Source organism: Stigmatopora nigra, chromosome 5 (genome assembly GCF_051989575.1).
Source record: "Stigmatopora nigra isolate UIUO_SnigA chromosome 5, RoL_Snig_1.1, whole genome shotgun sequence".
In the NCBI taxonomy this organism is placed as follows: domain Eukaryota; kingdom Metazoa; phylum Chordata; class Actinopteri; order Syngnathiformes; family Syngnathidae; genus Stigmatopora; species Stigmatopora nigra.
The window spans coordinates 10,663,955-10,688,801 of NC_135512.1; the positions used below are offsets into that span (position 1 = coordinate 10,663,955).

The 24,847-nt window shown below is 37.2% G+C and overlaps 4 protein-coding genes across 4 annotated transcripts; 3 read left to right on the forward strand and 1 right to left on the reverse strand.

Annotated features, from left to right (window-relative positions):
- The first annotated feature begins 111 nt into the window (after positions 1-111).
- slc5a5 (solute carrier family 5 member 5) lies at positions 112-9,274 on the forward strand. The gene is made up of 16 exons (XM_077716147.1): positions 112-176; positions 645-1,014; positions 1,293-1,358; positions 2,028-2,079; positions 2,856-2,923; positions 3,232-3,386; positions 4,229-4,369; positions 4,546-4,675; positions 5,037-5,125; positions 5,685-5,797; positions 5,924-5,994; positions 6,703-6,789; positions 7,072-7,259; positions 7,460-7,557; positions 7,793-7,878; positions 8,290-9,274. The coding sequence occupies exons 2-16, from the start codon at positions 649-651 to the stop codon at positions 8,377-8,379; spliced, it is 1,800 nt and encodes a 599-aa protein (XP_077572273.1). The 5' UTR covers positions 112-176; positions 645-648; the 3' UTR covers positions 8,380-9,274.
- Positions 9,275-9,953: 679 nt separating this feature from the next.
- On the forward strand, positions 9,954-12,575 carry lsm4 (LSM4 homolog, U6 small nuclear RNA and mRNA degradation associated). The gene is made up of 5 exons (XM_077716152.1): positions 9,954-10,075; positions 10,434-10,475; positions 10,566-10,664; positions 11,213-11,390; positions 11,947-12,575. The coding sequence occupies exons 1-5, from the start codon at positions 10,073-10,075 to the stop codon at positions 12,048-12,050; spliced, it is 426 nt and encodes a 141-aa protein (XP_077572278.1). The 5' UTR covers positions 9,954-10,072; the 3' UTR covers positions 12,051-12,575.
- Positions 12,576-13,841: 1,266 nt separating this feature from the next.
- Positions 13,842-15,961, forward strand: LOC144196229 (transcription factor JunD-like). The gene has a single exon (XM_077716148.1). The coding sequence runs from the start codon at positions 14,005-14,007 to the stop codon at positions 14,782-14,784; it is 780 nt and encodes a 259-aa protein (XP_077572274.1). The 5' UTR covers positions 13,842-14,004; the 3' UTR covers positions 14,785-15,961.
- A 1,872-nt stretch (positions 15,962-17,833) lies between these two features.
- Positions 17,834-24,638, reverse strand: rab3ab (RAB3A, member RAS oncogene family, b). Its single transcript, XM_077716150.1, has 5 exons — positions 24,483-24,638; positions 19,935-20,159; positions 19,517-19,635; positions 18,933-19,057; positions 17,834-18,814 (listed from the first exon to the last, which is right to left on the reverse strand). Exons 2-5 carry the CDS (start codon positions 20,157-20,159, stop codon positions 18,624-18,626), a joined length of 660 nt encoding a protein of 219 aa, XP_077572276.1. The 5' UTR covers positions 24,483-24,638; the 3' UTR covers positions 17,834-18,623.
- Positions 24,639-24,847: the final 209 nt, after the last annotated feature.

A 24,847-nucleotide genomic window follows, 5' to 3' on the forward strand; every position in this document is an offset into this window, starting at 1 on the left:
CATCTCAATAAGGTTAATCATACGTTTAATAAGGGGTTAACTTTTTGGGCTTATCCCAAATGGCAACTCTTAAAAGCACCACCTACACACTTACTAGTGCCTACCTCAGGAGAGCTACTTTCGAGACTATCAACACATTCCAGTGAGAGACTCCATAAATTTGTCACCTGCGCTCGGTGAGTTTTTAAAGACATTAAATCATTTCAAATTTCTTATCACTACTGAGTTGCAAGGGAGCCTGCCCAATTTCACAATGTTCATCACTTTTTCAAGCAGTTTCAACAACTTCTAGTCTACTTTAGCCGAAATATTTTCCCCTTGAACGAACCTTTTCCTCTTTATTTCACATTCTCTTTTCTACTATGTTATGATCTTTTACAAATCTGCCTTCATGTATGTTATTGAAGCTTTTGTATCCAAAATCCATTGAAGCATACAGTATCTGTTAAATCATATTAAGTAAAGCATATCATCCAAGCTCTTAATATATTCTACGTGGTGATCATTGTGAAAATGTTGACAATGATTGACAAGCTCTGTTTTTGAACAGCCAAATGAGATGCACTGTTCAAAGAAGGCGCAAACAAATAAGAGGAGTAATGTCCAAATGCAAATTTCCAATGAGATTTTGTTTGGTCTCCTAGAACGATGGTGGAACAGTTAACCGGTGATCCCTCCACACAGACCTTTGCCGCAGCCGATTATGCAGTTTTTGCTGTCATGCTCCTGATTTCCATGGTCATAGGATTATATCAAGCCCTGAAGAAGCAGCCACACGGTGCCAGCACTGATGACTTTTTCACTGGCGGTCGCAATATGTCAGCTGTTCCCATTGGACTCTCCCTTTGTGCCAGCTTTATGTCAGCTGTCCAGGTTTTGGGAGTTCCATCTGAAGCTTATCGCCACGGATTCAAATTCCTCTACATGTGCCTGGGACAAAGCATCAACTCTCTGATGACTGCTTATTTCTTCCTGCCGGTTTTCTTTCGACTGGGCATCACAAGCACCAATCAGGTTAAACGTAATTTTAGTATGACTCACATGGCATCAAAGGTTAAAATATGTAGGGATTAAAAATACTCCAACTTTAAATTCAAGTGTACCTCACCTTAATGTCAAAATGTTCAAAAAAATGTTGGTCATGATCAAACATGATATATAAGAACATGAAAAAAAAAATTTGAGGAATGTTTATGGTTGGAGGGCATGTTTGGGTGTGTGCGTGCCTGGATTTGTGCTAGTGATTTTGGGTCATGTCGTGATGTTAAGTAAGGCCTCTCTGCCTGTCACAGTATCTGAAGATGAGGTTCGGCAGAGGGATGCAACTTCTGGGAAGTCTTCAGTTTCTTGTGGCCACAGTAGGATAAGCATACATTTTTTTCTTATTACTACTTGCCGTATAAATGTAACTCCTTAGCCCGTAAAATGGATGGATCAAATTAAAGTATTCCCATAACACAATTTTTGTGTACTAAATGCCCTTCTTTGATGGCAAAAAACAACGACAACTACAAAAACAATGAGTTATCTATCAAATAAAAGCAGCAAAATGACTTCTGCTTCTTAGTATCATAGTGAAATTCTGAATGTTGAAGAGTTAAAACTGAATGTTCATTAATTTATAATTAGTAGTATAAATATATTTTGTCTTTAAGAAAGGTGATGTTGAGAAGAGAGCCAGTGTTGGGGGTCTGCATTAGATTAGATTATATAATATAAGATAACTTTATTCATCCCGTATTTGGGAAATTTTACTGTCACAGTAGCAAGAGGGTGAGAATACAGACACAGGAAAAGACATTTTAGACTTAAATAAGTAGGAAATGAATAAGTTAATGAATATATAAATAAATATATAAATAAGTGTGTTGCTATAAATACACATACATATTCATATGTATATGTGTATGTACATATATATGTATATATAAATATATACATACATACCCTTAGATGTGTATGATACCTAATATTGACAAAGACAAAAACATCTGTCACTCTCTGTTTCTCTATATTTTTTCCTCAAGCTACTATACACAGGTGTGGTCATTTATGCGCCAGCATTGATCCTCAACCAAGGTGGGTGAGGTAACTACTCATATGACTCCCAAAATGTTGTTACATTATACTTTATAACCTTTATTCTTCTGCAACTTAAGGAGTGTTCATAGTTTAGAAGCTACTAAATTTGGACTATACAAATTTAAAGATCCAGTTAGGTCAAAAATGATTGGATTGGGCCAAATCAAAGACTGTTGTTGTCAACCCTAACGATTGAATGAAAATCATCTAAAAAAAGGATGAATCCATGAAATTTAGGATTCTGTAATTTTGTCCGAACAGATTCTCAAGCACACTCCCGGCATTTTTAGAGTGAATGTTAATGTCTTTAGCATCGATTCTCTACAAACACATGTAAACACATGTTTTGGCATCCGGGCCAGAATACAATTAAGAAGGAGAAGACAGAATAGTGTCTGTGTGCACATATTGCGTCGCTTGTTTTAAAGAAAAATAAATTAATCGTTAGTACAATATATAAAATGGTGAATGAAATCAAAAAAGTGAATCAATGTACCTAAATATTTTATTTTATAAAAGGAACAATTGTCCTATTACAACCATTGTTGTGGAGATGCCATGATTAATTGTCTCGTGCAATAGCAATTTATGATTTAAACCCACCTAAAACAAAAGCTTCTGAAATCAGATCAAAACAGTTTATATTACTCAGAGATTAAGAGTTCAACCGTTCTGATCTTGCACCCTTGTTTTTTGCACTTATTTTCAAACAGATTTCATGTATTTATGACCTTACCATATCTTTAAATTTCCTTTTTTATATGCCCTCACAGCAACTGGACTTAACATGTGGATGTCTCTTTTCTCAACTGGAATTATCTGCACCATTTACACAACTCTGGTAAAGCATTTAAGTATATATGCACTGATGCAGTCCCTCCCAACCAGGGTGACAAAGGAAATCAAATTGTTCATATTTAGTACCTGAAATAATGTATAATGTAAAGTATCCTTGACTTCAGTCTTCGGGTTATAAAAACAGGAGGGCAGGAGATATACCAAATGAACCTCTATCCACTTTCTGTGGTGGTGTGTGCTCAATAAATATTGGGAAACACTGGATTATTGTACAGTATATGCACTCAATCCATGTCCCTGTATACATCTGTGTGTCTACTAAGTGTCTGCTTTATTTTTGGTATTTCACAGGGTGGCATAAAAGCTGTGATCTGGACAGATGTTTTCCAGATTGTTGTCATGTTTGCTGGTTTTGTGGCCATTGTCATCCATGGCACCGTGCTGGTTGGTGGTCCCGCAGCAGTGTTAAGAATTGCCAATAATGGTTCAAGGCTTAATTTTGATGAGTAAGTCAAAAATACGTTATTGGTTGAAGAATTTTTTTGTGTGCCGTATTTTCCGCACCCGAGTATAAGATGCACCGTCAATAAATGGCCCATCATAAAATGTGTTTCATATATAAGACGCACCTATAAATTGCAGTATTGGTAGTAGTGGTGTTGGTGGTAGTAGTAGTAGGAAATTGTGTTATACATCCACTAGATTGAGCTGTGGTAGTAGTGGATTGTGTTGTACATCCACAAGATTGGGCTGTATAGTAGTAGTAGTAGTAGTAATAGTACACAATTGTGTTATGCGTCCACTAGATTGAGCTATGGTAGTAGGGGATCGTGTTACGTATACATCCATTAGATTGGGTTATAGTAGTAGTAGCAGTTGTTGATGTGTTATACTTCCCTTAGATTGAGTTGTTGCAGTAGTAGTAGTAGTAGTAGTAGTAGTAGTAGTAGTAGTAGTAGTAGTAGTAGTAGTAGTAGTTTTTTATGTGTTATACATCCATTAGATTGAGTTGTTGCAGTAGTAGTAGTTTTTTATGTGTTATACATCCATTAGATTGAGTTGTTGCAGTAGTAGTAGTAGTAGGTTTTTTTATGTGTTATACATCTATTAGATTGAGTTGTATATATTGTATATATATATTGCTACCGCTAAAACGAATTGAGATAGGGATTCTGTTAGTATCTTAACAAAAACAGTTTGTTTGAAGGCCAAGAGCTCCAAAAAGTGATTTTATGGATTAGTACAAGCTCAATTGAATCATTGTGTATTGCTATCTTAGATAGAACTGTACAATCTTGTACAAATTGTACTTCCATCACTTACCTATCTGCGGATATTTTTTTTCCAGTTTTGACTTTGACCCCCGACGACGTTACACCTTCTGGAGCTTGACTGTTGGCGGTTCACTTTTGTGGCTTTCCATGTATGGTGTAAACCAAGCACAAGTCCAACGCTACGTGTCCTGTAGAAACGAGAGACAGGCCCAGTGGTGGGTCAATCAAATCATACTCGTGCCAATTTTTCAATGTGTTATTCAACAGTTTTCATTGCAAGGAATGTAAATCTCATGAAAACTATATTTGTTCATTGCCTGAAATACTTTATTTCATTTTTCAGAAAACGAGCCTTAGTAGAGCTTATATATATATATTTTTTTTCTCTCAGGGCATTATTTATAAACCAAGTGGGTTTGTGCCTAATTGTGGGCTTTGCGGCAACCTGTGGCATTGTAATGTTTGCCTATTACTTCAATTGTGATCCACTGATATCTGGCAGAGTGTCTTCTCCTGATCTTGTAAGTTGAGCACTGGTCATACCATTCATTGTTTTTTTTTTTTATTTATTGACAATCCTGACAAAAAGATAAATATAGTCTGTAATATGGAAGTTCTGCTGCATTGTAGCATATTGGTAACAGTTTTTTTGTAGTGGTCACCAGAGCTTTGCTTTGTCTGAGTTTATAAATTGTAGCCTGCTCAGAAGTACAATTGTCAAAACTGATGAAATTGGATTATGTAGTATTAACACAGGCCCTAGGCTATTCATTCATTATCCCTACCACACCTTAGCCACTAGGATGTGGTAGGGATAATAATTGAAAAATAAATGAATCATGCAATACTTAATACTTTTTTCTCTTTTGTCTTTTTTTTCAGTACATGCCATATTTTGTGTTGGATATATTCCAGAACCATACTGGCTTTCCAGGTCTCTTCTTGGCTTGTGCATATAGTGGCACTCTGAGGTATTTCAATTTGAGCTTTTAGTTTATATATGTACACTCACTATGTTGCAATTACGTGGGATTACTTTGTCAATATCACCGCACAAGCCTGCATTTGCCTTTTTTCTTGACAACGATACATCATTAGAAACATGTTTGAACACGACTATATCAAGAACACATCTCAATTCCGGTTAAATGTGTTCACTACTGCATTTGCATTCCAAGGTGTGTAGGGTTAGGGTAAACAGTAACCATAAATAGTGATCATAAACAGTTATGTATGCTCATGTACCTTTGTTTCTTACGGGCTTTCTCTCGGCACATAAATAAACTAAAAACCTTGGTGGAATGCGAATCTCTCAATGGCAGAATGAACAAAGAGTTTGCTTTAAATCTTTAAAGGGAGGGAAAAACGAACATCATACGTAAACGGTAGTGTGCCAAGTGAAGAAATCAAGAAATGTTGATAGTGCATGTCACTAACCCAACCCTATAAATTCAGCGTAATTCAACTCACAAATCCTGTTCCCTACTGTAATGGTTGAAAATAATGATTAAAGAAAGACTTATCTCACAGTACAGTTTCCACAAGTATTAATGCAATGGCCGCAGTAACGATGGAGGACCTTTTTCGACCGTACCAGTGCCACCTGAGTCAGAGGAAACATGTCCTCGTTTCCAAAGGACTCAGTAAGTGTAGTATACTATGCATTCATTCCATCTTTCAGACCCTATTCTGTAAATCAACAAATGTCAAATACGCATAAAGTTGGTATTGATGGTAGTACGACTTTTGTTTTGTTTTCTTTTCTTAAGCCTTCCTCTATGGAGTTGCCTGTATAATCATAGCTGTTCTAGCCTCCCTGGTGGATTGGGGAGTTCTTCAGGTAAGAAAACAAGTATATACTTTTTGCCAGGGTCAAGAACTCTATAGCTGTTCCCTAATTTAGCCTCTACAGTCAGTTCAAGGTCTGCTTTTGGATTGAATTGTATTGGATAACTATTCATCCCGTATTTGGGAAATTTCACTGTCACAGTAGCAAGCGGGTGAGAATACAGACACAGAAAAGGACATTTTAGACATAAATATATAGGTAATAAATAAGTTGATAAATAAATAAGTTTAACAATAATAAATAAATTGCAGGCCAGGTATGTATCTTTACCGCCCGATTTGAGCTGATTTTGTGAATGTAGTATATTTGTGTAAATGGATGGATGATGGCTGAAGTTATTTTGTGACAATTCTCTCCCTGTATTGCTGAAGTGTTGACATGTGGTCTACTGCATCTACAAACCCAAAGGTTGTAGGATTAGCCTATAACCCAATTTTAAGGAGTAATTGGTTATGGAGTGCAATCAAAAATGTGTCTTCAATTTAATCAACATTTTTCATTCTTCATTCTGTATGCCTGTTTTATACAACAACAATAACAACAACAACAACAACAAAAATATAGATCTATGTGATATGACAAAAAAAAACTCACCTTCCTGCTTCAACAATTCTATTATTTTGAACAATCTTAGTATTTTGTGGCCGTCTGGTGTGTCTCAAGTTTCATATCTTTTTCTCATGTTTACTATGTCCTCAGGGGTCCTTTACAGTCATGGCTGTGGTCAGTGGTCCATTACTTGGTGTATTCATCTTAGGGATATTTATTCCCGCCTCAAATAAACTGGTAATGTGTTTGCAATTTTATTTAGAAAATATTTATTAACATTTGGCCCTTATTTTCACATCATTGTTCGAGTGAGCTTTTCCCACTCTTATTTCATAGGTTTTGGTATTTTTGTGTTGGGAGACGGGTGGCAAAAAGTGCCAAAATATCACAGACACAAAAAATAAATCCCTTAAATTTTGCAGTCTTTCAAGCCAAGAGAATTATTTATCTTTGTCCTTCACATGTTTTTGTTAAATGTCCCTTGTATGGCCTTACCAAGAGAGGGTTTTGATGTTTCAGGGGGCATATGCAGGAACCGCCGTGGGTTACTGTGTCTCTCTGTGGCTTGCTGTTGGAGTAAACCCACCTAGTTCAAGGACCATGGGTGTGCTACCTAGTTATGCAGAAGAATGTGAACCGAGAAACATCACCCTGAATGGCACTCGGCATCAAACCATCTCACCAACACTTCAACCTGGCAACCCAAGGTCTGTATTACGTCACAAGCAGTTGTCTTTTCCAGTGATGAAGTGCTAAACTAATGAGCCAATATGCAATAATACTAAACTATATAACTGAAAATGTGTTCATTTTCCAGGCAGGCCCAACCTTGCAGGGTATTGTCTAAATAGTTAGCGCAAGAACTAATAATGTCAAAATATGTATGCTTATTTTTTCCTTCATTTAGGGGCCTTCATAACTTATACTCCATCTCCTATCTTTATTTTGGTGTCGTGGCAACAACCTCAGTCGTGCTAATTGGTGTCCTTGTGAGTTATGCTACAGGTAAGAATAGCATATAAACACACTCCAACAACATTAATAAATTAAGGAGGGAGTGAGATATATTCTCCAATTTAAATGTGTGATTTTCTCACACATTTCCTCTATTTTTGGGTCTAAGTGTTTGCTGTGTGGTCTAGGTTTTTAAAACCACATAAATATAGAATCCATCTATGGCAAGGTCTGTTTTATAGTGATATTTTATGCTATATTTTTCATATTTTTCCTCAATGTACAGGACCGGTGAAGAGAGGGGATCTTAAAGAGGGTTTGATATGGTGGGATTTGAATAAGAAGCCAGCAGTCATCCAATCCCAATGCAGTGTAAGTGATGATGTCACAGTACAAAAAAGCTCTAAAATATGATTTATATTGTTGGAAGTTGTTTCTGCATATCTTTGTATTATCTGTCCTGTGAGCCTTTTGTGTTTCATGAGTTAATGAAATTTGAGACTATTATTGTGAATGAATGCACTCTGATTTAATGTATTGTTTTTTTTAATTAGTGATATTCCTGAAAAAATAATTGTAATAAAAAAACTCTGATGTTTGAGCTCTGATTGAAAAATAATAAAGGTATACAATAATTACTCATCAAAGTGGTTTTGGCCTGAATACTTATTTGATCTTACTTTAAAATCTAGATGTACAGTTTTTTAAAAAGCTATGTTTATTTGGCTCACAATTATCTTTGTATCAGTTTTAAATCACTAACTTTATTTCCTCTTTTTTCAGGGCAAAATGCATAGAGAAAGAGAATGCGTACCCATGATGGAACTGAACAAGTGTGATGAAAACCACAAAGAAGAAATGGAAAAGCTTTAACTCTATGACAGCCATTACCCAGGTTTATGAAGGGAACCAAGTGCAGAAATTGACAATGGATTTCAATAGAAAGGGGTTGATGAGACAATGGGCAAAATGTGGTGGTCATAAAAGAGGCGGGGTTAGCTGAGGCCAAAGAGGGCAGATGACAACAGGTGAAAGCAGTGGGTGATCACAACTAACCAAGTCAAACAGACCAAAAAAAGCCCAAGAACGAACCCTAAAAGAACGTAATTGTAACATTTCTCCATTATCAGATTCCAAGTCTGTGTGAACTTTGGTCCCCATAGAAAGCATTCTGAGTGATAATTGTTTCTTTCTCACATTCACTGTATAACTGAGTAACTTAATGAGTAAATCAGCAGGTCATGTATGTTTTATTACCTATGACGGGAAAGTTAAATAACCAACCAAGGTTTCTGTGATTTTACTTCTCTGTAGACCAAAAATTTACAAGTCTTTTTTCACTTTATTTGGAGATCCGAATAAATATTCAAAAACGTTGCTTTAAATGACCGATTAGTCGTTTCTTAAATGCAAGTACGTATTGACATACTCATCACTCTTTATTAAAGTAGAAAGTATACAGTACAAAGTAAAGTAAAAAACAGCTACTGCCACTGGCTTCCACGTGATGGCGCAGTCTTGGGAAGAAGAATAAAAACATTATTTGGACAACGTTGGCGGGCCGGATGTGGCCCGCAGGCCGTAGTTTGCCCATCACTGAACTAGTCCATTTGTAAATGTCTATTCAGTATTTCCCTGACAAAATGTTAAAAGAAAATTGGTGAGACCTAATGAATAAAAGAGGTGATGAATGATCTGGAATGTGTGTGGAGATCTTTAGGCATGTTATAACTGTGTTTTGTCAGCCCATCACAGTATCTGAAGCGAAGGTTTGGAAGAGTAATGCAGCTGGTCGGCAGTGTCTAATTTCTTGTGGCCACAGTTAGACAGGCATACACTGTTTGCAATTCTTTGTAATAGTTCAATGAGGATGAAATTTGTCTGCTTTTGGATATCTCAAAAGAACATATTAATTCATAGACGGCTTTCATTGACGGCTACATATGTCATAAAAGCATGATGTTGGTTTTATTTCAAAGGGCACCATTAAAAGTCAGAACCAGGACATCCATGGTCATCACATTTGTTCAAAGAGTTCATCCTGTGCAGAGGATGATAGAGTAATTAAATGCAACAAACCCAGCATTCATTGTGTACTCACTGTAAAGGATGTGCAATTGGTATTTTCTTAAAGAGCTGTGTTAAAAACAGTATTCTGGCATTCAATCAGTGTGAGGTCATCCATTTTCTGCCTGAGTGTTTAGACTACATTACAGTGATACATTTTGTTCAGCAATTATAAAAACATTCAAAAAATACATTTAAAAACGCATTTATTGCTTTGGAAAACAATCTAGGAATTTCATTTGAGTGCACCAAAAATAGTGGTGGGGACCCTGGTTTTTATGATTAATTAATTAATTAATTCAACACCAAAAAATCCATTCCTGGTGGCCTTGAGCACTTTTTCCTAGTCTAGTCTACTTGCAATATGTAGTTTGACCTCTAAAAGGCAGCATCGTACATTGTAACTATAATCTGACTCCAAACACTTTCCGAGAAGAAGACAACACGCCTGACCACCTTCTAAAAGTCTGATTCAAAACCTAAACGAGACTTTATCACCATGGTAAGATGTCTTTTTTGGGGCTAAATGTAAATCAATGTTAAAGGCAACAATAATTTACCGGCTAGTATGCACGTAAAGAAGCTAACTGCAGTGGTGGCATAGCAACAAAGAATAATTTAAGAGCCCATTGGCTAACGCGTTAGCTGCGAAGTCATAATAGTATTGTGAACAAAGTGTTGCTAATGTAATATTGTTCTTTAATGTACATGTTCAAGCGTTCTACATCAACCGGCAAACTGAGTTTGTTATACGAAGAACTCTCTCAAAACGGTGTAGCGTGGATTTGTTATACTGAATGCCGTCGCGTGAGAATGTTATTAATAATATTTACTTTGTTAACATACCTTTTATTTTACAGCTTCCTTTATCTTTGCTGAAAACTGCTCAGAACCATCCAATGGTGAGGCTGCATTAGTTGGACAATACTTGTGAAGACATCTTTCTCTAAACATCTTTGTTTGAAGCATTTTGGTTTTTTGATTGTGAACAGCTGGTGGAGCTGAAGAATGGCGAGACATACAACGGTCACCTGGTTAGCTGTGACAACTGGATGAACATAAACTTGCGAGAAGTCATTTGCACATCTCGGGTATAATCATGTCTTTCTTTTGTCCTGGCTTTATTCATATCCATATATTCTAAAATGAACTAAAAACGAACTAATTCGTTCCAACACTCTGAAAAAACACTCAAAACGGGATGTTGGGTTGGGAAAACATTTGTATTTGTTCTAATTCGCCATATATTTACAAAGTGACTAATAACTAGTGGTTTATTATGATTAAAATCTGTTTAATAAATATATATTATATATAATAAATGGGGGGGTACTTTATGCATGGCAACGCACGCTGGTAATATAACATTAACTAATTTAAATGAACTTGGATTATGATGCAGACGGTCAACAATAAATGTAATCTAAGTTTACACTAAATTTAATTCTAATTTTGTTTTAAATTTTTATACATTTCTCCCAGGTTGGCTCTATTTGCCCCACCTCCACCCCGGCTTTCCAAATGTGTCTCGTATCTCAAGATAACTATTTGCTCAAGATTTTACTCTTATCTCAAATTGCTCGTATGTCAAAGTACCACTGTACATTGAATAATCACTCAATTTTTTTGTCTTTCATAGGACGGTGACAAATTCTGGCGGATGCCGGAGTGCTACATCCGAGGAAGCACTATCAAGTATCTGCGCATCCCGGATGAGATCATTGACATGGTGAAAGAGGAGGTGGTGTCCAAGGGCCGAGGAAGGGGAGCTCAACAGAACAAACTGCAGGGCAAAGGAAGAGGTGGAGTGGGCCGAGGTGAGCTTGAATTATCCAAGATTCATAGCGCGAGAAGACACATTATTTAGTCACGGATCACAGAGAAATGGAATTGCCTGTAATAGGTTCCGGTGTTTCACACTCAAAACAAACCTCAACACAAACTATCATGTGTTTTGTTGATTTTTACTCATTGTAGAAAGTGTGGATATGGATATATACAACTATTTTGACTCCTTATTTATGCAACACCTAAACACAGATATAAGCAAAGCCTGGTTACATTGATGGATTTATTTATTGAGAATACTACAGAGTACTACAAAGCGAAATATGGTCCAGAAATACAAGTATATTGCTAAATGAAAGAAAAAAAACATGCTGTATTGTACCAAAGTAACTGCAGGTAGGTGGTAGGAGGATATTCTTGTTGCTGTAGTTATACTATATGAAGGATGACTTAAAAAAACAATAATTAAACAATGAAAAATGTGTTTGTTTATGCAGAGTTTTTGGTTACATTGTAATTTTATTGCAAAAATGTTAAGACTAGGTTTGCCTTGAACTGAGTTGTTATTCTTTTTCCCACTGTTAGGTGTGTTTGGTGGTCGCGGAAGAGGGATGAGTGGTCCTGGGCGAGGTCAGCAGCCGACGGATAAGAAACCTGGCAAACCGCAGGGGATGAAGAACCAACACTGACCTGTTGTCATCAGCACACAAATGAGCCACTTTGTCAGCACTCAACCAACCATCACTTGATGAGTCTGAAATTTGATGCCCAAGATGACATGTTTTCTTGTTTTGCCTCTACTGCCATAATATTGTTTTATTTTTTTAATTTAAACTTTTAAACATTCTCACAATATTCCTCCCAACTGGCAGAAGCTTTGTTAACAAAATTGGCAGTATGTTTTCTTTTGTTTTTTTTTGTGTGCACATGACTGTTTTTGTCTTGTGGTGCACTGGAATGCGTTACTTAGTTTCTGGTGTTTTTCCGTTATCAGCTTGTCTTTTGGGAGGTTACAGCACAGAGCTGCAATCTAATTTACCTTGAATGTCCTTTTTGTTTCACTCCCACACTTGAGTTGAACCATTTAGGAGAAAGATTTTTTGTTGACACACACGAAAAAAAGTTATTGTTTAGTCCTGAATGTTTTTTGTCCATATAAAGGAATGTGGTAAATCATGTACATTAAAACATTGGAATAAAAACTTTTGTTTAAAGCGTTGCAGTAATTTCATCTATTTGATCCAATCGTCATGCAATACACCAACACTAAATGGGCAAAAGTATTTGGACAACTGTGCATCTCTTCTATTTGAAATGTAATTCATCCTTTGTGTTAAAAATGAAGAAACACCTTGTATAATATTTGCCCGGATACAAATGCCTGCATGTCTTTTCTATATCGTCCAAAGAGTGTCACTAAATCCCTCTATTCTCCATCCATTTGGAGTATTATATTATAGTGATAATGAGCGTTTCCCTGTTTAGTGTATAATTCCATTTCCCCTATAAAAAGCTTATTTTCCTCTACACCACCACAAAGATCATTTCACTTGTAACACGATCCCATAAATGAGGCATAATCAACAAAAATAGTGTGTCATTTAGATAAAGGGGCTTTATATTTCATTTCTATCCTTCCTCTGGCTGTCTTTCCCAGCCAATCACCGACTTCCTGTTCTGTTGCTCCAACCTGCGTCATGCATCCTGTTGCCATGGTAACCCCCAATGCAAAACACACACACTTCATCCTCCCGAATAGGCGTGAAGGCGACTTGCGGTTGCTGATGCAGGCAAGCTGGAGACGTCATCACCTCCCACAGGATGGAAGCCTATTTTTATCAATGGGCACGAAATATACCAAGATGAAAAACATATGTTGAACTAATCGCTGCTTTCCTGCACAAATGTATTCATCCTTGACAAAGGCCAATTCTCCCTTGAGCGGAGAGTAGTGGTGGCACTTAAAGCAAACCTTTTAATGAAAATTACACTGATTTAAAATGATTTGTATTCGTATAACCATAGCTTTTATTTAAATTACTATTTACTGCATTCGTGCATTTTATTTGTAATTATCCATTCTTTTATTCCAATCCCAAAATACATTCAGGCAACACTAATACCTCAACTGATTGTAAAATGGGAGCTAGGAACTATTGTCCCAAGGCCCACAATTGTCTCATGGGCTACAAGTTTTAGACCCATGTCCAATCAGAATGTAACAAATTATGACAATAAAAATAACACAGGCCCACAGTTGACATCCAACTACATCATCCACTGATCTGAACCCCAAAAAGACCAAGGAAGACCCCCTGAATCCCCAGGCCCGACGTTTATATAACTGCTCTCGCCCATACGCCAAAAAACAAATAAGCAAAGTGACACCTCCTCCTTGGACCAGATCTCTGACGACACCAGAGCGTCGTGATAGGCTACCTCTGCGCATGCGCTTGTGTGACGTAGGAGTAATTCGGCACATAGAAAGACTGGAGGCGGAGCTATAGCGCCAGTCGCGTTGCACTGCCTGCAGCGCGAGTCAACATCCGCAAAAAGGTTCGCCCAGTGGCCGGTCTGTCAGGTTATGGCCAGGGCGCAGCCCTGAAGGTGCGTCGAATACAAAAGACTACATTCCAAAGAACCATGAAGAAGGAGATTAAATTGAGCCTGCCCGACCCTGACATGAAACAGCAAGTGGACTGCGTCTTGGGTTCCTCGGACTTGGGTTTGCTCAAACTGTCCTCACCAGACTTGGAGAAGCTCATTATCCAGTCTAGCGGGATGTCCAGCTCCTCCACGCCGACCAGCAGCCACTTCCTTTACCCGAAACCCGTCACGGACGAGCAGGAGTTCGCCGAGGGTTTCGTCAAGGCGCTGGAGGACCTTCACAAGCAGAACCTGGGGACATCAGATCTTGGCGCTGGTATCGTCTCCCCGGTTCCGACGCAGCTGGACCCGCCCGTGTATGCGAACCTCCACACGTACGGCAGCGGGGTTACGGCAACCGCCGTCAACTACTCCACGGACACGGTCCCTTTCCCACCCCCGCCTCAACATTTCGGCTTGGAGCCGGAGCTCTCGAGCCGAGTACAGCCGCCCAAGGAGGAGCCTCAGACGGTGCCGGACGTGCAGAGCTTCGGGGAGAGCCCGCCGCTATCTCCCCTGGACATGGACTCGCAGGAGCGCATCAAGGCCGACCGGAAGAGGCTCCGGAACCGGATCGCCGCCTCCAAGTGTCGCAAACGCAAACTGGAGCGCATATCTCGACTGGAGGACAAGGTGACCACCCTGAAGAGCCATAACACCGACTTGGCTTCTACGGCCAATGTCCTCAGAGAGCAGGTGTCCCAGCTCAAGGAGAAGGTCCTCACCCACGTTAGCAGTGGCTGCCAGCTGCTACCACAAGAGGTTCAGGTGCACTAGACTGGTTTCCCCCCCAACTCTAGCCACATATTTCCCATCTGGAAACCCCCACTGCTTGCCATCTAAAAAAAGGAATGGCAAAAATGCATATACATTGTTCTGGCATCGTGATAATTGTTCATAATGATGATGGTAAATGGTAAATATCTCGTCATCTAATGGCTACTAATGACAGCGATAGATGTCCAATGCATTTGAACTGTCCGGGTTCAAACCCTCCCAGTTTGGACGCAAGACAATCACCGCATGTCCCTTGTAGATAGTTGAACAAAGGTACATCTGGAATAATCATTCATTCATTTTCCGTACAGTTTATTTTCACAGGGGTCGCAAGGGGTGCTGGAGTCTATCTAGATACACCCAGAATTGGTGGCCAGCCAACTGCAGGGCACAAGGCCGAAAGACAACTATTTGGAGTTACTCTTATACATGTGGGCAATTTAGAGTGCTCAACCAGCATGTTTTGGGGATGTGGGAGGAAAGTGGTGTACCCGGAGAAAACCCACGCAAGCCTGGGGAGAACATGCAAATGCCATACAGGAAAGCTGCAATCTACCTTGGATTTGACACTGTGTGTTTTATCACAAGGCAGCTATTATAAACATAATTTATCATTTCAAAAAGGCCCTTCAATATCAAATGTTTTGGTACTGACATCATTTCTTTTAGATTTTTATGTGTTCTTTTCAAAATTGGAGTATTCCACATGCTGGTTGCAAAGAACATATGTCCATTCACATTTGCAGTATTTACTACAATTGGGGATGCTGAGATACTACTTCTTATTTAATAATTTTACCATATATTTATGACCTGGAGTGTTTTGAATACATATATTTAATGTAATTATTTCAGGGGTAAGGTCAGTGACCTTAAAAAATCAATTAAAGTACCCTCTGAATCAGATTAAGTATGATGAAATGCAGTTTCACATCACTCTAAGCTAAAAAAATAAATATGTATTTGATCATATTGTTGAGTTACACATGTTGAAATGTGTTTGTGTGCATGTTTTTGACAAACTTGAATGTAGCCAGAACTCAGTGTCACTATGTGCATTCATTTGTTGTTGTATGACTTGTCATGCGGTCTTCAAATGTTCTATTTTCCAGTTCGGACTGGATATCCGGAGCATAATTAACATTGTATAACGTGAAATAAATTTTGCTCTCTTAAAGACTCTATGTTCATTGTTTACTTAAGGTTGGGTATGCCCTATAGATCATTTATACTTAGGATCATACTATACTATACCATACCACACATACATTAATTTAATCCATTATATTTTAAAAACAAACTTTCCAAAAATATTCGATCTAGTGTTTAGTTTATATTTAAACCAACTGTAAAACTACTTTTACTCACTTTTGACCTAATTGAGATAAATCTGGAAATATGCTGTGCTTATTATTAAATTCTCAAAAGCTTGATTGATCCATGACGTCACAATATCATGCAGCCTTTTGCTCCCATCTGCTGGATGCCTCAGCAACTATACACAAGAATAGTACTCCCGATTATGGAACAGTTATTAGGACATTATATAATTAAACATATTCACCCATTTTCTGCCATCAGCAGTCAAATTAGGCTGCATGATAATTTTGTAGTTGGTAGCTGCAGATATGAATATTTTTGGTTACATAATCATAACCCTTGGCTAGAAAATAATGAAATGGTTTCCTGAGGTGTTTCACACACAGAAACCACGATTTAGATTCAACTAATCTGCACTAAAATAGAGTCTCACATGAAAATTATTCTACTTCATTTTCTTGAGAGGAAACGATTGGTTTTCTTGTTCAAATGGAAATGAAATTGCTTTTAAACTATTGAATTTACTGTGTATTCAAATTCATTTTTTCCATATGCCCTCAATATAAAATTTGATAGTAAGGATAGGTCATAGTACCAATTTATTTAAACTTCAGAATTCTCCCAAAACAAATCCAGTTAGTAGTACTTTTATTGTTTTATCACAAATTACAGATAAAAACACCCACAGCATAATCTTGAATTTTACTGGCCCAAACTGAATAAGGGACTGAGTTGAAGAGGCAGTGATTCATGACCAAATTGCAAGTTTCCTGCCGAGTTCGATGGAAATTCTATTTTTGTAGGTGCTCTATTGCTTTTAACAGAGTTTAACATTTGTTCACAAGTAGGCCAGGTGATAAGAACACAGACAGATCTCAACATGGCTCTTGTTAACATCAGTTTTTTGCTTCCCAATTTCTTTCTTTCTTTTCTTTCTTTTTTTTTTTTTTGCAAGCCTGAGTCAATACAATAAAGACAACATATAAGGTACAATTGTTACACGGGTGGTTCATATAGAGAGGAAGACATTAGATAAGGGATTGTTTTAACATCTGGGAAAGAAACAGTCACCACCATAAATAGTCTTCTTGGTTTCTCTTATCAGCATCAAAAAACATTTAAAATAATGTGGCTTGACTTGTTGACAAAAGAAAAAGAAATTGTCCCTTAAAACAGAAAGGCTGGAATAATGTCTGCTTTGCTACACTATAAAGTCTCAAAGTTGGTGCAAGTTTTGCACCAGACCGAACAAAAGGATACATTTCAAATGTTTAAACAAGTGTAATCGGTTGATTGCAGTCAGGTTCTGCTTGAACTTCAAAAACATGCCATATGTACGATTTTTTTCAAGATGAAATGAACCAAAAAGTGTGCAGTCAATCGACATCGACGATATTGATCAATCTGCAACACTGTTCATTTCACCAAGTCTTGAATTACAGTGCATGTGGATGTAACATGAACCGCTTTTCTAAGCATTTAAAAATAAGGTAAAAATATCTGCATTTAAAGAGGTAAGTTTGTTTTGAATGAGATATAATTTTTACTTCTTTTTGTTTCTATTCTGTGACAATATGAGGCAATGAACACAATCACATTGAATGTGTTAAAATGATTTTATATATATATATATATATATATATATATATATATATATATATATATATATATATATATATATATATATATATATATATATATATATATATATATATATATAAAATGGCTCTAAATTTTAGCTTTTTAAATTTTAAAAATTCAAATTTCTCATTGAGAGGTTCAATTTTGTGACTTTTCCAAATCTCCGCAAACGCATATGAAACTGACTAAGAGGGACAGTAAGTAGTCAAGGGTACACAAACCACCCCAAAAAACCTGACAACAAAGACCTCATAGATACTGTATATATAATATTGTCATCAAGGGATATTAAGTCTTTTCAAATGTACTTTCAGAAATGCATACCTGTAGTGTATGTATCATATATTGCACAATATTCATATACATCTGAAATAAACACATAAATAAACTTCTATTCTGTCTTAACTCCCTTATTTCAATTATTTTCATCCGCCCAGTGTTTGATTCAGCAAAATATTAATAAGTGAAACCAGAATACAAAAAAAGTGTCATAAACATTTAAAAAATAAAAGCAAGACACATGATATTTTGTACTGTGTAGTCAGATGGATCCTTTCTACTTCAAATATAAGTCCACTGTTGACTTCTTTTCACCCTTTTTAAATGGCACTCTGAAAGTGGATGAAAGCCTTCAAATCCTTTTAAACACACACACATAAACAACAAAAGAAGACCAAAGAACCCGAGGTTGTAAAGAGTCTGAAACATTGTGAAAAAAGTGTATGATTGTGAGAGGAAGTCACAAACCATATGCTCAGAGAATTTCAGACCCTTTTACAAGCTGGTACTCTGGACAGTCACCCAGTGGCCTCAGTAGGAAGAAGTAAGGTGGAAAGTGGGAGCATAAAGGAGAAGAAGAAGGCGGCAGATAGGCAACTCTAACATGCACAGTCCTGGTGTGGTGGAGCCGGCTGCTCTGTCAGCTGAGGCCCCGGTTTGGCCCCCGTGACGGCGGGATCGCCGGCATCCAGGCTCTCGGACATCTTTTCACAAATAATGTCGACCAAGCGCTCAAAGGTCTGCTTCACGTTGATGTTGTCTTTGGCGCTGGCCTCGAAAAACTCGAAGCCTAGAATGATGAAATATTGAATTCTAGCTAAATAACAAATCTCGAGTTTGGCATTTGAACCCCATCTCAACAACCTGAATATACTGTAGAAGGATTTATAGTTAATGTGTGTACTCACCGAGATGTTCAGACAGCTGTCGGGCTCTGTCCCTACTCACAATGCGCTCATCGTCCATGTCACACTTGTTTCCAACCAGCAGCACCTGCGCATTGTCCCACGAGTATGTCTTGATCTGAGTAGACCTGGAGGCAAAAAAAACTTGGGATGAAGAAACTATGACACACTAAAAAGCGGGATTTTAAAACATGTACCATATTTTGCAGACTATGTGAATACTATAAGAGGAAATATATGTAAACACTGGAGTATATATATATATACATCTACTTTTAAAAACAAGAACAAAGATACGTTAAAGTAACAGTTTTTCAGATAACTATATATATATATATATATATATATATATATATATATATATATATATATATATATATATATATATATATATATATATATATATATATATATATATATATATATATAAATGACAAAAAAAAAAAACTGGCTGTTTGTTGGGGTCAGAAAGAAAAGAAATTAAAAAAAAAGTAGCACTTGAGATTAGTCCCAGGCCTAGCCAAGCTATGAAAAATAGTCAGGGGTAGTTTGAAGTATTTTTTTTTTCTATTGCCTTTCTGACTTACCAGTCCTGGACGGCATTGAAGGACTCCTCGTTGGTGATGTCATACATGAGAATGAAGCCCATGGCACCTCGGTAGTAAGCGGTAGTGATGGTGCGGTAACGCTCCTGACCTGCTGTGTCCTTGAAATCCGACAAATTGTTGACATTATGATAATGATACAATGGGGGAAAAATAATTAGATATTGAAATTGAAGGAAAGGAACATTTCACATGTAGAAGTAATAGTTAATAACTTCAATGTTTGTTATTTGACTATTACGTCTAAATGTTAAATGTTACCAGTCAGGTTAATAACAAGAGTTCTTTCGGAGTTCTTATATGGGAATGAACACATACACAACATTAAAAAAATAAAGAGTTATAATAGATTTTAAATGCCAAAAAAACACCTTTTTTCAATAATAAATAACAGACTAACCCATATCTGTAGCTTGATCCGCTTATCATTCCTGTAAATGGTCTTCACCTTGAAGTCAATGCCAACCGTACTGACAAAGGCGGGTGTGAAGGAGTCATCAGCATAACGGAACAAGAAGGAGGTTTTGCCCACACTACTGTTGCCAATTATCAGGATCTTAAACATATAGTCAAAGTTCTGGTCCGATGAGTCCTTCTGTCCATAGTTTGCTGTGGCTGATGCCATCTGAGGAAAAAGATGGAGGAAAGGAATATCAATTTCTTTCACCTTTGGCTGTTAATTGATAGAAAAGATACAGAGCACAAAAGACTCATGTCTTAAAGGATTGATCTACTGGGAAAGAGGTTGCAGTGCATGATCAATATGACTTCATAACAAATAACCTAACATAATACTTAATAACTTAACTAATGACGAAAAAAGTGGAACTGTTAATATTAGAGTTTTAAGCAAAGGCTTCAAAACCTGCAGACCCTCGGTACAAGGAATGGTAAATAAATATACTTTTACCATTCAAGACAAATGTCATTACGCCCTTAAAGTCATTAAGCTTGTTAAATTAAACGTGAAAATGTGTTTCATAAAAGCACTCATCATGTTGAAATGCGGTTATGTAACAGTACCTGAGCACAATAGAATGTCTCGACGGAAGCCTGTTAGACACAGTCTAACAAATCCACAGTAAATAAGCCAAAACATTCAACAAAAACAGTAAAAAAAAATAAAAAATATCTTATGGTACTTATCCTATTGCAATTTGGCTAGTTTTAACAACATCAACAACTATTTAAAAAAAAGATTGCCTACTACTAAAAGAATTCATAGTTAAAAATCAACCTAATAATGTCCCTAAACAGTAGTATTTACTAAACTGCACTATCTTGCAATGCATGATATTGAGCACAAGGACACAGCAAATAGAAAGTGAGAAAAATTGGAGACCTTGAAAGTAAGTTGACATTTCAGCCCATACTCAGACTTCCTCAGAGTCCCAATGGCCTGATCTATGTTTAGAGTGTTATCTTGACTTGCTGCAGTGCAACACTAGAATGCTGAGAGCCCCAAGCATGGGGCAAAACAACTGCATACTGCTATCAGCTTACATGAAAGAACACAGTGATGCAGGATAAATAATGAAGAAGCATGAACCCAAAAGTTAAGGTCTGTGACTGTAATTGAGAACTGTGCTTTTGTTTTGGACAAACTACAGACAGGTCTTTATAACCAATTCCTGTATATGTATGTTTTTTTTTATTATTAATATTAATTATATTGGACTCCTTTCTGCAGACTGCCCGTTTTAGCACAGCTGGGATTTGACCACACAGTTTATTGTTTGAAAAACCAAGAAACAGCTGAGAATCCTGACAGTGACATCTGGAGTGAACGCAAAGGCAACAACTGAAGTGCCTGAATGTTTTTAGAGGGGTGGGCAAACTTTTGGGCCCGGGGGCCACATTGACTTTAAAAATTTGACAGATGGGCCGGGTCAGCACAAGATATGATACATATAAAAAAGTGCATCCGTTAACAGTACATATGAAACAAATAGAAAAAAAGGACTAAAGTATTAACATACTCATCACTCATCATTAAAGTAAAAAGTATAAAGTACAAAGTAAAGTAAAAAGGAATGTGTTAAGAAATATTAAAATGTCATTTAAAAAAAGATAGAGGGGCTGTAAAACATGAAAAACAAATAAGAGTGGACAGAGCTACTGCCACTGGCTTCCGCATGACGGCGCCATCTTGGGAAAAAAAACATTATTTGAACAAAGTCGACGGGCCGGATTAAAACGCCTAACGGGCCGTATTTGGCCCGTGGGCCATAGTTTGCCCACGTCTGTAATTTAGACGCTACTTTACAGCCTCACACTCATGTGAAAAACCATCTATTTTCTATAGCCCTGTAAGACCCTTGAGACGTGGGCCAAACTGGTCTGTATCAACATTGTCATTGTCTACAGTAGGCAACCATCTCAATGAAAATTCAAACGTGCCTCATCACGTGACCGCCGGTGATGTAACTCTGAACAACACAATATTCCTTATAATTCAGCGGCTGTCCTCACAGGTTGTGGAAGATAGCATTTCCCCCATTCCCTCCAATCACGCGCCTCCTTTTCTAGGAAGCGTGCGGATACAGATGAGAGGAGGAGGAAGTTATAAATAGCACTGCTTCATCATTTTTCCCCTTTTCTGCACTGCAAACAGAAAAGCGGGGCAGCTCAGATTAAAAAAAAAGTGGTGCAGGTTTGTTGGAAGGCATACTGCAGCACAAGAGGAATCCAAATACTGTGCTAAAATACCACTCACATTTTCATATTTTTACAATATGATGCTAAAACCGTCTACCATCAAACGGTATTCGTAAAATCTCAATGTCGTTGTTGTTCATTTATTCATTCATCTTCCACCTAGCCACCAATTCCTGGTGCTCAAAGTTAGCTGGGATAGGCTCCAGCACCCCTTGCGACCCTTGTGAGCATAAGCCGTTCAGAAAATGAATGAATGAATGAATGAATGAGATGTTTCAACCATTCCAAAGCTTAGTGGCTTTCTCTTATACTATAAAATGAAAAGATTTACCTGGAAAACAAAAAATGACGATAAATTGGCCCCAGCAAAATATTATATCATTTGAAAATCTGGAATAGAAACGGAAGGACTTAAACTTAAAAGATAGAGGCGAGGGAACCCAACATTGAGGTAAAAGAAACAAGTCACAAGCACAATTGCATTTATTTTTTATTGTTGCACAAGATATTTGCTGCATTTCTCATTTCAAGTAGGAAGGTGAGATCAAATTGGCTATACTAATTTCAGTGAAAACGGGGAGTGAAAGCCACTTATAGAACATCCCAAAGATTGGGAAACCTATAAAAAATGCATATATTTAATGGCGCTACCAATATTTAGACTAAATGGGTTTCTGTGCTGCAAGTTAGGGAGGACCAACTGACACGTAAAAAAAATCAGGAAATACAGCTTTCTTACTGTGCGCCACGAGACATATTAGTAGGATAAAGAGTGCATGATTGTTTGCATGCAAAAGTGTGGATAGATTGATTGGACAGTGCCACTTGATGGCAATGTGCCCCTGTTTGTTTGATTTTGCCATAGCCAAGTAACAGGTTGGGTGTCCCTTCTCAAAAGGGAATGAGCATAGCAATATACAATATACTGAAAAGTTCTAATTGTCTTGTTTTTATTTTAAAACATATCTATTATTTAAACCAAATGTAACATTTTGATTAGACAATTACTTTTGAAATTACAAATGGCCTATCTCTACGTGTATGGTATACATGTATGTTTGTACATAGCAATGGTAGACCACCACTTTCCAATACATAGCCTTAAAAATATAATTTTATGAAGCTTTAGATGAATCACTGTCTAACAGCCACTCTGAAAAGAAGCACTTAATTTGATCATGTACGTCAGTCCAACGTCACTAAAATGGAGAAACCTGATGCAATCCCCCCCCCCCCTCTCCTCATCAGAATGACGAACATTGATAACTGACATTAAAATTAGGTCCAACAAAACACACACACACATACACACACACACACACATGTATACATATGTATACATATACATACTATATATTTATTTTTTTCTTTCTAAATGGAATTTTCAATTTAAAGAAGGGTGGCTATTTGTGTGTCAAGTGGAAACAATTTTCCTTGAAAATGCCCAACACAAAAAAAATGTTATTTTAACTCTAAATTAATGTAAAATAATATGCATTGTTTTTCCTGTTAGTGACTGTAAATGACCGGTGACCAATCAGTGTGTGAGCTGGTATAGGCTACTGATACCCTGACCTTAATGAGGACTGGTCCTATAGAATATGAATGGATGGTAACCTGATACTACATATCAGGTCAATCATGTAAAATAAAATGATGCAGTTAGCTGTGCCTGTTCCATAATGCATTTATTACGTTGAAAAATGTAGCTTTATCAAGATACACTCTCGCCTGATCTGATTGGTTCAGATCCACAAGACAAATATTTCAACCTATCACAGAGAAAACAAACGCCTCTCGTGGCTCATCCTAAATAGCACCAAATTAACAATTAATATTGCAACACACGGCACCTCACGACATATTTTGAAATAATTCAATAGCAAACATCTACATGCACTAGTAATTACAAAAGTAGAATGTGTCTCAATTAAATCATCCTCCAGATCAATTAGAATCCATTATCTGGATTGGTAGCATCCAACAATGGATGCCCTGCATCACTCTAAACACAACCCACTACACTTGCCCCAAACGTCGATCCAAAGCTCGAACAAACCATGCATTGAACGAATAATAAACGCCCAATTTTTCAGTTTCGCCTTTTTTTTAATGTCGAAATAGAAGCCTCTTATAAGAGTGCCTTGACATCAATTAGACATATATTTTTTATAGATTTCAATGCATTTTATAGAAAACAGTGAATCAAAACAAGTTGTATACGCATGGGTATTTTTTTAAAGCGGTAGAATTATATACTTTTACCATTGAAGACAAAAATGAAACCCACCTTGTTGTATTTCTGTCCGGCTGCTGTCCACCTCCACCGCGTCCTGCAACCGCAGAGACAGCACAATTGGACAAGTTAGAAAGCGAGGAGTTTCACATTCCGTTTGGACTTTCAAAATAAACGGATAGACCTTGACGTCGGAATTTGTTTAGTGAATCCCCGGAAATTTATAATATATATTTTAAGTATTTCTACCAAGGAAACAGGTATCAATCTGAGTCAAAATAATTGCACAGTTGAAAAAGTGGTTAGGGTGATGCTCACGCAGTTCTGTGATCGATGGTTCAATACCAAGTGGTTTCCGGTCTTCCTGTATGGTGGTTGCATACATGGAAAATGAATAAATTAATAATTGGACGCACCAC

Coding starts and splice junctions, on each gene's coding strand:
- slc5a5 (XM_077716147.1), top strand. CDS start 649: ATGGTGGAACAGTTAACCGGTGATCCCTCCACACAGACCTTTGCCGCA. Junction 1,359..2,027: donor TTCAGTTTCTTGTGGCCACA/GTAGGATAAGCA, acceptor TTTTTCCTCAAG/CTACTATACACAGGTGTGGT. Junction 5,995..6,702: donor TGGATTGGGGAGTTCTTCAG/GTAAGAAAACAA, acceptor CTATGTCCTCAG/GGGTCCTTTACAGTCATGGC.
- lsm4 (XM_077716152.1), top strand. Junction 10,476..10,565: donor CTGCTCAGAACCATCCAATG/GTGAGGCTGCAT, acceptor GATTGTGAACAG/CTGGTGGAGCTGAAGAATGG. Junction 11,391..11,946: donor AAGAGGTGGAGTGGGCCGAG/GTGAGCTTGAAT, acceptor TCCCACTGTTAG/GTGTGTTTGGTGGTCGCGGA.
- LOC144196229 (XM_077716148.1), top strand. CDS start 14,005: ATGAAGAAGGAGATTAAATTGAGCCTGCCCGACCCTGACATGAAACAG.
- rab3ab (XM_077716150.1), bottom strand. CDS start 20,159: ATGGCATCAGCCACAGCAAACTATGGACAGAAGGACTCATCGGACCAG. Junction 19,636..19,934: donor GGATCAAGCTACAGATATGG/GTTAGTCTGTTA, acceptor TCGGATTTCAAG/GACACAGCAGGTCAGGAGCG. Junction 19,058..19,516: donor TTCAATGCCGTCCAGGACTG/GTAAGTCAGAAA, acceptor TTTTGCCTCCAG/GTCTACTCAGATCAAGACAT.